The sequence below is a fragment of the Mixophyes fleayi genome, chromosome 12 (genome assembly GCF_038048845.1).
Source record: "Mixophyes fleayi isolate aMixFle1 chromosome 12, aMixFle1.hap1, whole genome shotgun sequence".
NCBI lineage: Eukaryota > Metazoa > Chordata > Amphibia > Anura > Limnodynastidae > Mixophyes > Mixophyes fleayi.
The window spans coordinates 13985856-14002591 of NC_134413.1; the positions used below are offsets into that span (position 1 = coordinate 13985856).

Genomic DNA, 16736 nt, shown 5'->3' on the forward strand with positions numbered 1-16736 from the left:
ATTAAGCCCCACCCCTGCCTCTTATCTATTACAGGGACAAAAACCGGGAGGTTGCCCTGTCTCCCAGAAATGCCGGAGTCTCCCGGACATTCCGGGAGAGTAGGCAACTATGCGTTAAAGAAAAGCAGCTAATGAATCTCTAGAAGTGTATTTTACATTTCTGTCTCCATTACTGAAGTCATGTTGTCTTACCTCTCAGTCAGATTAAATTTTGGTCTTAAAGAAAATGGCCACCTCCATAGGCATCAATACATGGACATACGACACAATTTCTGAACTGTCATCATGCCACAGATGGTGAAGCCAACCACGTCTTGTACTGGCTCAGCATCAGGGAGAATGCCAGACTCTTCAGGGAGTGAGGGAGATCACCCCTATTTCAGGGAGTCTCCCTGACATTAAGGGAGAGTTGGCAAGTATGATGTAAGCGAAACATGTTTCTTTATTACAGTTATTTTTATATATGATTTTGTATAATGTAAATTGAGTCCAGATGGGTTTCTGGTGCAGTGAGACAGTGGAGTACCTAAATAAGGCCAGAGATTTCTTTATATAAACAGACATGGAGGAAAGTTGCAGGTGATTCAGGGTATTAGTATTCATTCAGATAGACAGACTGTGGGCTTCATGCTATCTGTGAGTCATTAGCGCAGTGATGGCTAACCTGTGACACTCCAGGTGTTGTGAAACTACAAGCCCCAGCATGCTTTGCCAGCTATCAGTTAGTTATCTATTGGCAAAGCATGCTGGGGCTTGTAGTTTCACAACACCTGGAGTGTCACAGGTTAGCCATCACTGCATTAGCAGCTAGAAAACCTCTTTCCTGCATTGTATATATGTGTTTACACATATATTTAATGTAAAAAGGCAGCAGGACGTTCACGTATCCCAATTGCCATTTCTGACTGTGTCCGTGCACTCAGATATTGTTTTGTGGGGTGAAGTGCTGTTCAAACTGACCGTTCACTATGAGCTAGTGACATCACTGAGGTATGAGGCATTCTGTACCTCGATTCTTAGATATAAGACTAGTTCTTATTAAATTGATTGGCTGCGTTCTGATGAATATTGGTTCAACCAACAAAATGGCTGCCACTTACGTGCACCCTTTACTACTACTGTGTACAGGAGTATAGTGCCGGCACTCCTGTATTTACAGAGTACACTGTGGTTAGATAAGGATGTGAAGGACAAGAAAATGTAACATTAGGACCCAAGTATTGAGTCTTGTTTAATGTTTTTCATATGCAGAACATATGGTTTTTCTACACAGAATAATGTACAGATATATGGGAATGAGACATTAGGGGAATATAAATGAACTATTCTAATTGTTCTCCTTGGTCGGGCCATAATTGAGTTGTGCTGTGATCAAGGTTGACTGTATAGATAAGCAAACGTTTCAAAAACATTTGCCTCGTTTTGCACTTGTCCGTGATATTTTAATAACGGAATTTGGCCTTAATTGTTTCAAAATGAATTGTCTGCCGTTGTCCCAGCTCTTTTTCATAAACCGTACATTCTGCAAAATGCTAATTTTGTAAAAACAGTGAGGAATGGCTAAGTGGAACGCAAACATTTACAAAAAGGCCGCTAACCCCACTTTCTAGTTGGCTCAACAAAGGTCTGATGTGAATAAACCTATAAACCTATAGACCCGCTATCGCCCCCCCCCCCCCCCCCCCCCCCTTCCCAAGACTACGTCATTTCACCACTATTTATTTCAAAATACTAAAAAGAAAGCCCAAGTTCTATATATCAAAAAAAGAGTAATAATTAAGTTATATATATATATATATATATATATATATATATATATATATATATGTATATATAATGGCCTTTAATTTTAATAAAAAATTTACAAAAAAATGTTACCTGGATAGATCACTAACATATAATATCTATCACAAACGGATTTAAGACCCTTAGGGGCACATTCAATAGAACAATGCAGGGAACTGCATCTGCCCCTTGGGGTAGAAGGTTGTAAGTCTTAAATCTTTTTATAAAGAATGTGCATGAATAGAAACACACACATTGTTATTTATTTTAAATTATACTGATGAAAAGTTGCTACTTCATAATATGGTTGTGGGGAACAAGCAATAACACCGACCTTGTTTAATAAATATATATTAGAATGAAAACGTGGTAGCGGCAGTTTCTTATACAACACAGAGGGGTGGAAAAGTGTTAGAAGTCTGAAACTGTTCTTAGAAATGTCTTTGATGGAACAACTTTACAATTTGACACCATATTCTTTTAAAATTGATTTAGGTTATAAAAGCATCCCTTTTTTTTTTTTTTTTCTTTTCTTGTTTGTATGCTTTTTGCTTTTATTTATTCGGTCCTAAAAATTAATCCTATCTTTGCTTTCTATTAAGAAAATAGACGTTCCTATAGTTACTTCGTATCGATGGCAGACAGTATTATTTCTTATTTTGTGCATGTGGAGCACTGATTCAGTTGAAAAAAATAAAATAAATGTAAACAGCGACTTCATAAAGAGTAGGTTAAGGAAACTACAGTCACTTTTGAATAATTAGCGTCCTAGGAGGCGGTAAATGACAGAACCAATAGTGATGCCGCCCCTACCTGCTAAGTTAAGACACAGTATGATAAGTACTCAACTCCTGATTGGGTGGGTACCAGTTCCGAGTGGGGGCGCTGCCTAGCGCACCCCCAGAACTTGGGCCGGCCCTGTCAATATCTCTTAATTTATGTGTTTTGAGTCTGCAAGACAGATTCTACTTCCATAGTATTCTATGACTAACAATAGAATCTTTGTTAAGCGAAAGGGTTAACGTGCAAGTTTCATATTCTAAAACCTGTATGAGAACCTTGTCCAGTATTTATCATTCTGTCTACAATAGACTTGTAAGCTTTTCTTGGCTGGTCTACTTAGTCATCCTTTTCCTGGTTTGTATAGTTATTCATTTACATTTACTGTACACACCGACCAGACCTCATATAAACCACGTTGCACATGGTAAATTGCTGATTATTTTTATTTTTTTATTTTTTCTTAGCTGGGATTTTTCCGATCTCTATAAACTTGTACAGACATCTGTGGGGGAACAGCGTTCAATTGCCGTTTCTGCTATTATTTTAAGGGATCCTTTATGCTGTAAATTTAATTCACCCTTTTGTATTTGTTTAATAATGTAAATATATAGGGATGTATATTTATATTTCTTGTTTTAGAAGTTTATGTAGTTGCTATGATGATGCTAGTAGGCCTGCTTGCAGAGCTCCCCGTTCTAGAGTTGCTGTTGTTTGACCTCTCTTCTCAATCTATCCTCTGAGCTCTCAGGCCGATTGAGGTGTGATAATACTCTCGACATAGTGTGTTGGGGTTTAGTGGCAAGTAACATGTATGACATTTTTGGGAGCTCATATCTTTGGGGGGGGGGGGGGGTGACCAGGTCATGAAAGAGATATAAAGTAGAGTTTGCGCCCAAACCGCACAGCATTGTGTAGCGTCAGACAGAAGAGATAAGGGCAGTGGCCGTATGAATTCATGTGGCGGTCTCTTTAAATAAAGGATTCTAAGCTTATGATGAGGATCATCTGATAATCTTTTAAAGGAAATATATCCTCATGGTACAGAATCAGGTTCACAGTGTTTTGCCTTTAAGGGCTAAGTTTGGAAACGGTGATACAAGTGGAGAATCCTGCTGTCGCCCAATCTGACAGGACCCTCTTGTGAATTCCCATTGCCCACAATTACTAGCCTGCGTGTCTCCAGTGCCATAGGTTCGTGATATTGACCACTGTGTTCCTATGATCTATGCCAAACAAACAGGACAGCGGGAATTGCATCGTACGTGTTGCAACGTTAGGTGCATTGACAATATCTGTATTCATTTATTTTTTTGGCTCTCTCTGGTAGACAGATGTTTCCACCAGAGAAACTAGTGAAAGTCCCTTTAACTGCCGGTAAAAACAATGAAGATTGTTTGTAAATATTACTCAAAAATGCCCTGAAACCATGGCAACCACAGACACATTTGCTTCCCTTCCCTGAGACCAATAAAACTTAATTGCCGATTTGGTCGCTATGGATTTAATGCAGATTTGCTTATGGTGAGCAGTGTTTTTTTAAATAACCCTCGTTGTGTCTGAATACTCACTGATAGAGCAAACGTTTCTTTAAAACATGAACAGTGACATAAACCCTCCGATACGGGACATATTACACTATGTGATAAGTTATATTCCCAGAGAGAGGACAGTGAAAGAACAATCATTCTGTCTGTGGGCTGCTGGGAACGATTGTGTTGAAGGAGTAGTAGAGACATGGAACAGAGGGGGAGTAAACATTAATATTGGACAGTAATGGAAAATGCTTGTTCTAGATGACCTGATCCAGTTTGGAGTTTTCAGCAGGGAGTCACGGAATCAGCAGATCTTATCGATGGTTCTATATCTATCTTGGGATGTGTACACTGTAGTCTCCCCCATAGTGCTGGCCAGATAATTGCTTGTTTAATTAGGAATTTCTCTCATGGGTCCTTGTTTCCTTCTTCTGGGTCATATTCCTGTGTTTCATCATATGCCATAAAATATTTACAATAAGCATAACATAAACACCAATCAGATGTTTTCTTTCATTTGTTTTTAACTGTACTGCAAAAATGGCAGCTGAATTTGATTGGTTGCTATGGCCGACTCCACCGTTTCCTCACAGTAACCTGTAGAACAGTTGCTGTTGTATATTACTTTGATGTCCGCACTACACCCTGCCATATTTCTGCTTAAGTCCATCTTTTAAAGACACGGCTTAATAGATTAACCAAGGGTTTTTAGATTTTCTGTTAAGTCTATAAAGTATGTCAGTCCGTACATACCGGAGCAGCGTATGAAAACACTTGGCGCTAGTGACATCACTCAGTCACATGGTGTTTTGTCGCTATCTCCTAGGCTGAATATTGGTTTAGCCTACACAAACGGCTTCCATCGCAGCCAATAGGCGACGGCTACACTTCAATAAACTTTCTATGACCTTTTTGTGTAATGGTTAATTTGGAAGGAGTGTTTTCTAGCGTCTTAACCAGTTTATGGTATCAAACAAAGTGCTGGGTTTTATGAGACTAGTCTTTTGCTTCTGTGAAAAAATACATAATGACTGTTTATTACTTTACAACTGTGGTAATTGAGAGCAGACTGTGGTCTTCAAATCTAGTAGAGGATAAGCTGTTCTGGACCTTCCAACCAGTTTTATGCACCGTAAACTAAGGCAACATGGAGGCTGCTTATAGTTTTCTCCATAGACTTTAGCTCTTTGTGTCCATATATATCCATATATCATATATGATTTCCTCTGGTTTGTTTATATATAATAATAATATAGACATATTTACCACTTTTAGCTTCAATTTTTATATTTGCTAAGAACCTTCTTCTTGATTTAATCAAGAGTAACTTTAATCCAGGAAGCTCTATGGTTTGGAAAGATTTAATATATTATAAAATTAATTTGCGTTTAGCTCTTATCCCACTGGATTGAAATATTTTCAGTAGGTAATGATTGGTATTGTGCCATTAATTGCATTTTTGTATTTGTAGATGGCCACAGCGTTTGTCCTCAAATACATAGTGGAAGTAGCATACAGAAATGTAAGCTTTCCACTGTCAAATGTCTATACTTCAAATATGCATTATAATCATAACAAATAAAAACATATTTGTAAATAATTTCTCTCAGCAAAGTTTCCCACAGAAATCTACCTTTCAAACAAATGCACAAACAAATGTGGGGTTGCTTTTTCATTAGTTTATACTTTCCCACTCTCCCGTAAATTACAGGAGACTCACGAATTCTGGGTAGATCTCCCGGGCTCAGGGGCTGGCTGGGCAGGAGGGGCATTTGCCCCCAGGTCCAGTCCCGTAGTGGGCTACATTGGGCGCTGGGTCAGTGGGCTAGCTGCATTTTTTTTCTTTCCTTTATAGGCTGCTGAGCAGAGTCTTACCCCCCATGCTATAATTTGCCAGCTAGCCTCTTCTCGGCCTCCATGAAGAGCGGCCATTTCCTTGCATCCTTCCCACTTTCTAGTCATGACGTGATTTTTTGCGAATGCCTTCATTTTGGCCCCGCATTACACAACATGCGACAGGGGGCATAATGACGTGAGCCGTGAGCCCCGTCTACCTCTCTACTTCTACGTCCCAGAAAAAAATAAGTTGGCGTCTATGCATTAAATTCTTAAAATGTTCTCCGGCACACAGTGATGGCAGCCATTTTGTGAATGCAACCCATTTTTAACTACTAACAACACTGAGGCACTTTTGAGGAAATTGGCTGTTTCCTGCTGAATTGATTGTTAGGAATTTTGGTTTAGCCCACAAAATGTCTGCTTCCCCTGTGCCCCAGTGACACAGGGGCAAACGCAGGATTTGCAGAGAGGGGTTTCCACACCATGCCGCCAGTGGGCGTGACCAGTATGCATGTGGGCGTGGCTATAATTTTAGACAGTGCTTGGCTGCTCTCCAACTCTTCCTATCCCCATAATATACATGGGCAATGCTGTGTGCACTACCGTTAGCTGCATGCAGCTCTCTTTTCGAGCAGAGCCGTGTGAAGCAGGGGCAGGGTCCAGCCACCTGAATTATACAGTGCCCCATGCTTGAAGGGGGGTTTCCAGGCACTACGAACCCCCCTCGGTTTGCCTATGTGACAGGTCCACTTCACATGAGGTGTGTACTTTTCAGAAGGTCAATTCTGGATACGATGCCCTGAGCAAAACACTTGTTGAAGCTTGTTTAGTTTTGAACATAATTTAAAGGAGTTCTCCAGCCATTATAATAACCCCCCACGACCTAACAATGGTCTTTTTTTTTAAACTCATCCAGCTTACAGTTCCTTTGCTTGCAGGACGTTTGCTCAGCCCTTGAATATCTGGCAGGGGCAGTCTAGAAAACTATTTCTTGTTTATAGATGGCAAAGCAAGTTTATTTTTGCAATGACAGGTCCACTTTTAAATACTTTTTCTATGGCAGTTTCTAGTGCCACTGAGGGTCTTGTTTGGTAAGAGATAGCCATCAACCCTTGAAGAATGAAAGATCTGTCATTTAAAGTACGAATGAGGTAATGTTTGATCGAGACCAGACTCCTCTTGCATTGGCTTTTAAGCAGCAAACTGACAGACATTTTTTCCAAGTGTTGTACTTCTGTATCGTTGGAAGGAGCCCAAAACTGCTCTGGGCACATAACCTATGACAGACAAGGGAGACAAATTCTGAAATAATTTGAAAAGGTCACTTTGAGGCTTCCAGTTGTCGAACTATATAACTTCCAAATTTTTCTGGCAGTCACTGTTCATGTTGGCTAAATTGCATTTTTATTTGCATTTGCATTTTTTATTTATTTATTAATTTATTTTTTTTACTCTTTTAAAATGTTCTTTTTTTCTGTCTTGTTTACAATAACTGCACAAATCAATAGATTCTATTAAGAACCGACTGTTCCCTGTAATAAAATTCACTTGAATAACACTCCTGGGGGTAAACGTATGAAGCAGCGATTTCTGCATGTTGCCGGAAATCGGCGACTTTGCCGGGAAAATTTAAAGCGGCGATAGCTTGTAAAGGCAAACTTGCCTTTACAAGCTATCGCCGCTTTAAATTTTCCCAGCAACATGCAGAAATCGCTGCTTCATACGTTTACCCCCTGATGTGAGTTTCTACATAACTCCTATTACCTATAGTTATCTCTGTATATGGAGTTCATGAGAGGAAATGTCTCTGATGTAAACAAACACACAGATCAAGCACTGCACAATGATTCATTAATCTATTTGTGCACCAGACCCTAACACCCACGGTGGCGTAGTGGTTAGCACTTCTGCCTTACAGCACTGGGGTCATGAGTTCAATTCCCGACCATGGCCTTATCTGTGTGGCGTTTGTATGTTCTCCCCGTGTGGCGTGGGTTTCCTCCGGGTGCTCCGGTTTCCTCCCACGCTCCAAAAACATACCTGTAGGTTAATTGGCTGCTATCAAATTGCACCTAGTCTGTGTCTGTGTCTGTGTCTGTGTCTGTGTCTGTGTCTGTGTCTGTGTGTGTTTTAGGGAATCTAGACTGTAAGCTCCAATGGGGCAGGGACTGATGGGAGTTCTCTGTACAGCGCTGCGGAATTTGTGGCGCTATATAAATAAATGGTGATGATGATGAATGGTGGCAGCCATTTTGCATGTTGAACCAAAATTAAGCTCATCAGTTCACTAGTGACTTCGCTGATTACATTTTTTCTTTACAGTTATTTTGTTTACTTATAAACCTAATTATATTGTAAGCTCTGTGGCCGAGGGACCTTATGTTTTGTACTTATTTTACTATTTTTGTTTTGATTTTGTAAGTTAATAAAGCGTTGTGTACCCAGTGGTATATAGAAAGAGATGGATACCTACATATACTTTGGTACGTAATTAACTAGGGCTGCATCCTGGAACAGTGGTTAGAATCGCTCCCTCAGAATTGAGGTCACAAGTTCATTTCCGACCTGGGCCCTATTTGTGTGGCGTTTGTATGTTCTCGTTGTGTTTACGTGGGTTTCCTCCTGGTGCTCCGATTTCTACCCACAAAAAGTAAAAATGGACCGGCGTGTGTGTGTTAGGGTATTTACAATTTAGAAACCTTCCCAACTAGCTAAGAAGTGTTAGTATTTCTCACATATCCTCTAATAGTTATTGATTTTATAGCATGTTTACTTACTAACATGTAGAACCTAATATTGCATAAAATAATAATTCTTATGCACTGTGTCACTTTGGAATTAAAATGTGTTAAGTTGCTCTATTTTCGGACGCGCTCTGAACTACTTTCTGACAACTAAGCTCATGATGATTCCATTATTCAGTTCGTAGTCTTTTACATAATGGAAGATTTATGAACACTGTCTAATTTAAGACTCTTCTTAAAAATTGTGTTACTCCTGGGGCTTCCTCGTGTCCTGATTACTATGAATCTTAAATAGAATTTGTCAGTTTTTTTTTTTTTGTTTTTTTTTGCTAACAGCGAGCCTGGTGCGTAAAGAGAAAGTTGAGCTTTTCAATGTTCATGTTTTCTCCGGAAACTTGAAAAATAAAATGTCTTGTGTGCAAACACAGGTACTCTGCTGGGGAGCCTGCATTCTGCAATATACTCCTGGTCTCCACTGCCTTGCTGGCACTTGTGAGGCAGGGAAACTGAGGAAGGCAGCGCCTGGGTTTGAGGATAGTGCAGAATGTGGGGACTCAAGCAGAGTCCCTGTGTTTGCATAAATAGGAGCAATATTTTTTTCTTTTTCTTCTTTCTTCTTTCTTCTTTCTTCTTCCTCCTCCAAATTTGTCAGGTGCTATGTTGTGTAACTCGTTCCTCATCCCATCCAGTGATCTGCTTAGATCAGGGACAGCTTTTGACGGGGACTTTGGGCGCCAGTGTTTCCATACTTAATTAGCTTTTTCTGACTTTTTAAAGCAATAAAGTTGATCTTTCCCCTTTAGTGAAGCCCTGGGAACAGCGTTGCAACATTTCCCCCCCGAAGCTCTAGTGCTGTCGCAGTACAAGACAGGCTTTTTGCATCGGCGTATGAGGATGTGACCTTTTGGTCCGCAAGGTCATACCTATTCAGCTGGTTAACACTATTAAACAGCTGAATAAGCTGGGGCCCGTTTTACAGAAACAGAGGAGTCCAGGGAAATTCTGCTCCAGCCTGCAGTTCTCGGGGGTTCATGAAGGAGAATGAACGGTTGGGTTATAGTTTAACCTTGTTTGGCACCAAACCTGTCCATCTTCCAGTCTAGCCACGCCCCTTATGTCAATAGCCACGCCCTTGCCAGCAGGAAGAGAGGGGCCCCCACATTGGATATCGGACAGGGCCCACATTTGTAGAGGATGTACCTGGCTTAGATTATTAGGACTATTGTAAATTCTGTGTGGAGTTTGTATGTTATCCCCGTGTTTGCGTGAGTTTCCTCCGGGTGCTCTGGTTTCCTCCCACACTCCAAAAACATACTAGTAGGTTAATTGGCTGCTATCAAAATTGACCCTAGTCTGTCTGTGTGTCTGTCTGTGTGTCTGTCTGTGTGTCTGTCTGTGTGTGTGTCTGTGTGTGTGTGTGTGTGTGTGTCTGTGTGTGTGTGTGTTAGGGAATTTAGACTGTAAGCCCCAATGGGGCAGGGACCGATGTGAATGAGTTCTCTGTACAGCGCTGCGGAATCGGTGGCGCTATATAAATAAACGGTGATGATAATGATGATCTGGTCTATTAACATTATTGCCCTTGGCACTGAAAAGATCGTTTAGGGTGGCAAGTACAATTTGAGTAAGCTTCATGTTGTATTTTCTTGCCTGACACTCCCTATCGTATAATACAACATTCAGTGGCACTTTGCAAGAAGTTCTATGGAAATGTCATAATCTGCACCCACAGTTAGTCGTCTGTAGTTTTGGGTGTGGCTGAATAGTTGTGCATAGTCTTAATCACAATGATTTCTCATCGGTGCTTAGGGCTATAAAAAGATACACATTTTGGCTTGGAGTATTATTAGAGCTGCTTGGCCTGATTGCACTGTTTAAAGATAATAGTTTATGCCTACGTTACGTTTCAGAAAACATGTTTTTAGATTCCAACACATACTATAGTTTTAAATGGCTATTTAGGTTATTTCAGACCTAAACGATCACGTGTATGGGCACAAAAAAATAAAAATTAAAGCCAGTTGATTCTGATCTGGGGCTATCGTACGTCAATCGCCTCGGTCGATGAATTCAATCAGATGATGACCGCATTACTATGTCTGCAGTCAGCATCCAAACTCGTTGATGGTTCCCTGTCAGGTCCAGCCCTTCACTCCGAGAGCGCCTGAATGTTTCAGATATGTGAACAGAGGGCAAGTTTGGTCACATTTTCAGCAACGTTGTCCTTCCTTAAACCGTTGTCCTCTGTTCATCTGGCCTGACTTTCTCAGCACGCTTAATTAAATATATTCTGAGAAAAGGCGTATACTGCTCATGTCATATTCTTCTACACAAAGCTTTTACAAGTTGTAAATGTCTAATTTGTTGGTATGGTGGTACTGAGGATACGCTGCATGTTAAAGGTTCATCCGTGCACCCTGGTGCTGTTTTATACGCACTCAAGTGATTTAACAAATAAACTAGCGGTGTCGTTCATTTAGTCAATTGACTGATTCGCTGTCACGGACGGGCATCCTCGGACAAACTCTTGTCTATGAAACCTTTCAGCCATTACCAGAACTTCACATTGAGGCCTGTTTTGGTTGCCATGTTACCAGACCGTACTGCGAGGCAAACAATGGTCTCCCCCTCGCCATGCGGACTCTCCGATTTTGCCTGTCTTCCAGTCTTGCTTTCTGTCTAGCTCTGACGCCCAAATCGACGGCTCGAATATTTTGAAATTGAATAGCTGCACCATTGTGCCAAATTACCTTTCACGTGATGCTTTTAACAAACCTTAAACGGCAGTATTTTCTAAAACTTCCTAGTGAAAGTTCATTGCTGTCTTATTTTGTTGTGTGTATCCTATCATTTTAATATGTTATGAAAACATGGCAACTCTTTTCACTTTAGTCAAGTAGAAGAAATACTCTTTCTGAGAACCTTAATTTCGTCTGTGTCAACATCCAATTTCTTGTTGTTGGGAACGGCACGTTTCCAAGTGGAATGGTTTGAGCTGGCAAAAGAAAAATAAAATATTGTCAAATGGACGCGAGGATAATGTTAGTTTAATTCAGAAAAAAAAACGTGTTTATGTTGGACATGTTTTGAAAGTCCTGTTAGGATTCTTATTGCACAAAAACTAATCGTTTGGCCCCTTAGTTTAATTTCCACAGTGATTGTGATGAAAAGCCTTAGGGGTTTGTGAATAATGAAATGTTTGTATCTGACTAAGGGGAATATTTACTAAACTGCGGGTTTGAAAAAGTGGAGATGTTGCCTGTAGTAGCCAATCAGATTCTAGCTGTCATTTTGCAGAATCTACTAAATAAATGACAGCTAGAATCTGATTGGTTGCTATAGGCAACATCTCCACTTTTTCAAACCCGCAGTTTAGTAAATCTGGCAATTATGGTGCGAATCTCGGCTCGTTTTTCAGTGCGGGGCAAAATGACCAGAGATTCCAGCCAGAACATCAGTGCCAGCTGTCTCCGCGGGCGTTTCGGAGACAGCTTGTGCTGAATTGAATCTCCCCCTTGATGCATTTTGCTAAATACCACTATGGTAATATTTTTTCCCCTCCGAAAATAAATCCAAAGATTGATTTATTTTTTCAGCAATGATCCAGAAACTTTCAGCAGTAAATCACCATGTCTAAAATTAGCCATTTCTACTCAATTACTGCTAAAAATCTGCCTGTCTTAGGATATGTATAATGCCACTCTATTGTGCTGTGTGATGGTAGAGACTGTAAATCTAGAGAATTTTTTTGGGTTGTGGGTTTTGTTTGGTGCTATTTAAAAATAAGTACCTCTTTATTGAATATTCAATATTCGTTAAGGACATTGTTTGCAATCGCTGTAAATCCATATATAAATGCTCAAGATTTTAATAGTGTTCCGAAATGTGTTTGAATGCCTTCGAAGGTGCATTTCAAGCCTGAATCCAGACATTTAAAATGTGCGTCAAACATTTTTGCATAGGATTAATTTCAACGTTGAGTCCATTACACAATGCCTAGTGCACTGTCTCATCAATTATGATTGCATTTGCTCAATAAACTAATCTATATGAGCGGAGTGAGATAGAAACCTTTTTAATATACTCAAAAATGTAAGTTTATTAATGTAAGCAAACATAAAAAATGTTACACATGTACTGTACAGGGAGTACAAACTATAACCTATAATATAGGATAATACTATTATAGTAAATAGTACTAAATTGAGGTCTAAAAAAGTACAAATTTGCTGCAGTAAATTTCAGAGTACGACACAATGAATAACCAAATAATTTTAGAGCTTTTCTCGCTGAGTACAATGTCTCCTTAGTATAGGAGCAGAGTAGAGACCGATGTAGAGCTTTGTGCTTAATGCAAATGAAGATGTCACTGCGATTAGTGCAATAAAAAGACCAAGCAAGTAAATAAAAGCAGTACACAAAGTGCAAGGTAATAACGTGTTTACATTGGAGTTGCTCACTGACCCCCCCCCTGTGAACTGGTTTTGGATCTGGATTAGCTTCGTGTTTTGGTTTTGGCAAAACCGCCCTCGTGGGTTTTGGTTTTGGATTTTTTAGAAAAAATCCTAAAATATGCTAAAATCACATTTTTGCTCTTTTTTTGTTCCTACATTATCATCAACCTCAATAGCACTAATTTCAAGTCATTTGCAGTCAATTTTGACCACCTCACAGATCACAATATTATGTTCATACACTTTCGGACAAAGACTGCAGCGACCTGGCTGGATGGTAAGCGACAGAGCAATGACACAAACACACAGCAGTTCCTAGCACATCTAGGACACATTGGCACACAGCAGTGGCAGAAAAGAAAAATGGGGGTCCGCCCTCCCTCCCACCCACCATTATTTTGGATCTTTAAAAGGAAAAAAATTGCGAGATCCAACGATGTCACAATGACGTTTTGCCTCGTTTTCAATTCCGAGGGTGCGCAAAAGTACTGGCTCGACTCGGTAATCGGATCCCCTAAGTGCGGGTGTGCTTGGTTCTCGAGGAACCGAGCCTGAGCATCTCTAATTTACATTATATCACGTTTAAATGCAGACCCAACACCTATCCGCATATATATTATATATATATATATATATTCTATATATATATATATATCTATATATATGTATATATATATATATATATATATATATATATATATATAATGTGTGCACTGAGCAAGCCATAACTTTATCTGTTTATTGACCTCCCTGTAATAATCTGTTAAGAATATACTTATTGTATACTTATAATATAATTACCCCCTTTCCTCTCCAATATTCCGACTCTTACAATGGGTTAATTGTTTTAAATTGACACTAAATCAATATTTTTCTGTGTCACTTTACATATCTCTTTGTTTATTTTCTATCAACTGCTTTTAATATTTTGCCATGAAGTTACCTGGTATGGTTCTTTTTAACTGATGAATTAAAAGTGAATTTTTTAATAAGTTGTAATTATGAATTAGTGGACTGGAGTGCCTTTCTAATTTGTGTTTCCAACTCTGGTCTTTGTGAAATAATAGTTTAGAGCATCCCCTCAATGTGATTGGTGGGATTATACCCTGATATGTAGCAAAGAGGTTAGTTCTTTTCCTAGTGCAAAATTAAAATACCTTTTATTACAAATATACTTCAGCAGGATGCGTTATTAGGTTTACATTTTGACAATGAAATTGATGAATTTTTAGTAGGAGTTTTATATACAAGTAAAAAAATGTACTAACGTCAGGTACGTTTATTTGCCGTCTAATGCAATATTCTATAAGTTCTGCTTTGGTTTCTATATTTGTTGACTGGTTAAAGGTTTGTGTACATCCCTCCCATGGGGAACTGAAGTTAATGGAACTATTGACAGTACACATTATATAAGGGATCCATCACTCTTCTTCACAAGCTGTTGACACCAAACTAATGAGATCTTTATTAAACAGTCATGTAATAAATTTCATGGGACAATACTCTAACTTGGTCTTCTATTGCAGGCCTGTCCAACCTGCGGCCCTCCAGGTGTTGTGAAACTACAAGCCCCAGCATGCTTTGCCAGTAGACAACCTGCTGATAGCTGGAAGGTCATGCTGGGACTTGTAGTTTCACAACATCTGGAGGGCCGCAGGTTGGACAGGCCTGTTCTATTGGATAGTATTTCACATTCTATTCAGTGCGTTTTGGCAGAAGGAATTATTTCATGACGTCATCTTAAGTAGCAGGCCCTGAGTTCATCAAATATAATGTAGCCTATACAATAAAGATAACACATCTTTTTACATAAAGTCAAAGAGCGAAATTATATTTGTGGTAATATAGGAAGTGGAAGATTATATTGCTACTTATTGGAAGACATCACCTTGAGTGTTGTGTACAGTAATGAAGGTCCAATCTTCAAGAATACATAAATAAAATAGAAGGTAATTCTGAGAAGGGCTGCTAGAATAGTCCATGGACTGCATAACAAATATTATTATTTGGGAATAACTTGAGTTGAACTTGTACAACTGAGACCAGCGATGGGTAACCAGATATACTTCAAGAGCTGCATTGACGGCCCTCTCGCCAATAAAAGTGCCGTACACTACCCCTTATTCAAGGGATAAGTTAAAATAATACATTTAGTCACAGAAAGGGACCCCACATATCACTCAAACCCTACACTCACCCCCCAAAACATCCCTTAGACCCCTGACAAGGTCAACTGACCCAAAATACTCCCATATGCCCTTTAGAACCCCAAAACTCCTCTCACACCTCCAACTTTGCCTAAAACACCCCTCCGCCTCCAAACTCGCTTATTTAACAAGAGCTGGGCCGCGGATGAAGTTTGAGGGGGCTTCAAGCAGGGAATAAGAGCTGAGGGTACACTGGCCATAAAGCACAGTAAGGGACAGTCGTAAAAGCAGCATCTGGGGGCCACAGGTGATTGCTTTGGTGGGTAGCCTGAGGCCCCTGTTTCCCAACACTGGCTTAGAGAGAAGGAACATAAGTGAGAGAAACATTCAAATAGATCAAAGGTATTAATAGTTAAGAGGGGAAGTATTTAAATAACAATAAGAGGATTTCTTAGAACAAGTGAACACAGTTTCAAATTAGATGGAGAGAGAGACTGACTGGCAATATAAGGAATATGTATTTATTTCACAGATCGGGTAATAGGTTCACAGAATAGTCTCCCACCAGTCTCTCTCTCTCTCTCTCTCTCTCTCTCTCTCGATGTAAGTTCTCTGTACAGCGCAGCGGAATTAGTGGCACTATATAAATAACTGATGATGATCAGAGGATATAAACTATAATGTAATAACTACGATCTGTGACTGCACTGTTTGGATCCCCGTCTGTCCAAATTGGTCAGCCACGTGGGTGGCTAAATTGGACTGATCCAGCTGAACGACCGACTTAGTGTAACAAGAACAGTGGGGTATTTTGACTCTAACCTTTGCTGGGATGTTGCAGGTAATTAGCCTGAAGTCACAGTGTGTGTATCTTAAAAATGACTGTGATCTTGCAGGTGATTGCTCTCTGCCTGGGTGTGTCCCCACTAACAGGCCTCCTTGCCTGAGGGGCGAAAGGCCAAATATCATCCAATTCGGCCACCTACGTGGCGGGATCAGCCCTCGTGTGGTCCGGTGTACATCTAGTGCTTGTGCTGCCAGGCACCATCTCTGCCCATAGTCACATTTCAATTATACATTGAGTATATATTGACATTTGCCTTTTTTTTTTTTACATTTGAATGATCTCTCTTGTGTACATGTACTAACTGCACTGCATGCCTGCTTATTAAGTGACTTGTTTTCTGTTCTTTTAGGAAAAGGGGAATAGAAGTCGTACAGGTGAGTAGTATAACGGTTTTCTTTTATCATTCTTAATAAGTTCAAATACAATCTCAGACTGTTATGACCTTGGCATTGACATGATTACCGCAAAAAATTAAGTTAGAAGTACATACATGTACAATGTTCTTATCGCGTTTAGCATGTTGTTAGTTTAATTGCGATATAGACACGGGAACAATGAATACTCTCTAATCCATTATATACAGTGGCAGATTTATGAATAAATGT

The 16736-nt window shown here is 39.7% G+C and overlaps 2 protein-coding genes across 3 annotated transcripts in view; one reads left to right on the plus strand and one right to left on the minus strand.

The window, feature by feature from the left end:
- The window catches only part of LYSET (lysosomal enzyme trafficking factor), a 104198-nt gene that overhangs the window by 45511 nt on the left and 41951 nt on the right, over positions 1 to 16736 (minus strand). The window lies entirely within an intron of this gene.
- The window catches only part of ITPK1 (inositol-tetrakisphosphate 1-kinase), a 103167-nt gene that overhangs the window by 8229 nt on the left and 78202 nt on the right, over positions 1 to 16736 (plus strand). The window contains exon 3 of one of the 2 annotated variants that reach the window (XM_075191808.1): positions 16481 to 16505. The exons of the other annotated variant lie outside the window; for it this stretch is intronic. Within the exon in view, the coding sequence (XP_075047909.1) occupies positions 16481 to 16505 (25 nt within the window). The remainder of the gene's footprint in view (positions 1 to 16480; positions 16506 to 16736) is intronic. 2 annotated transcript variants of the gene reach the window in all.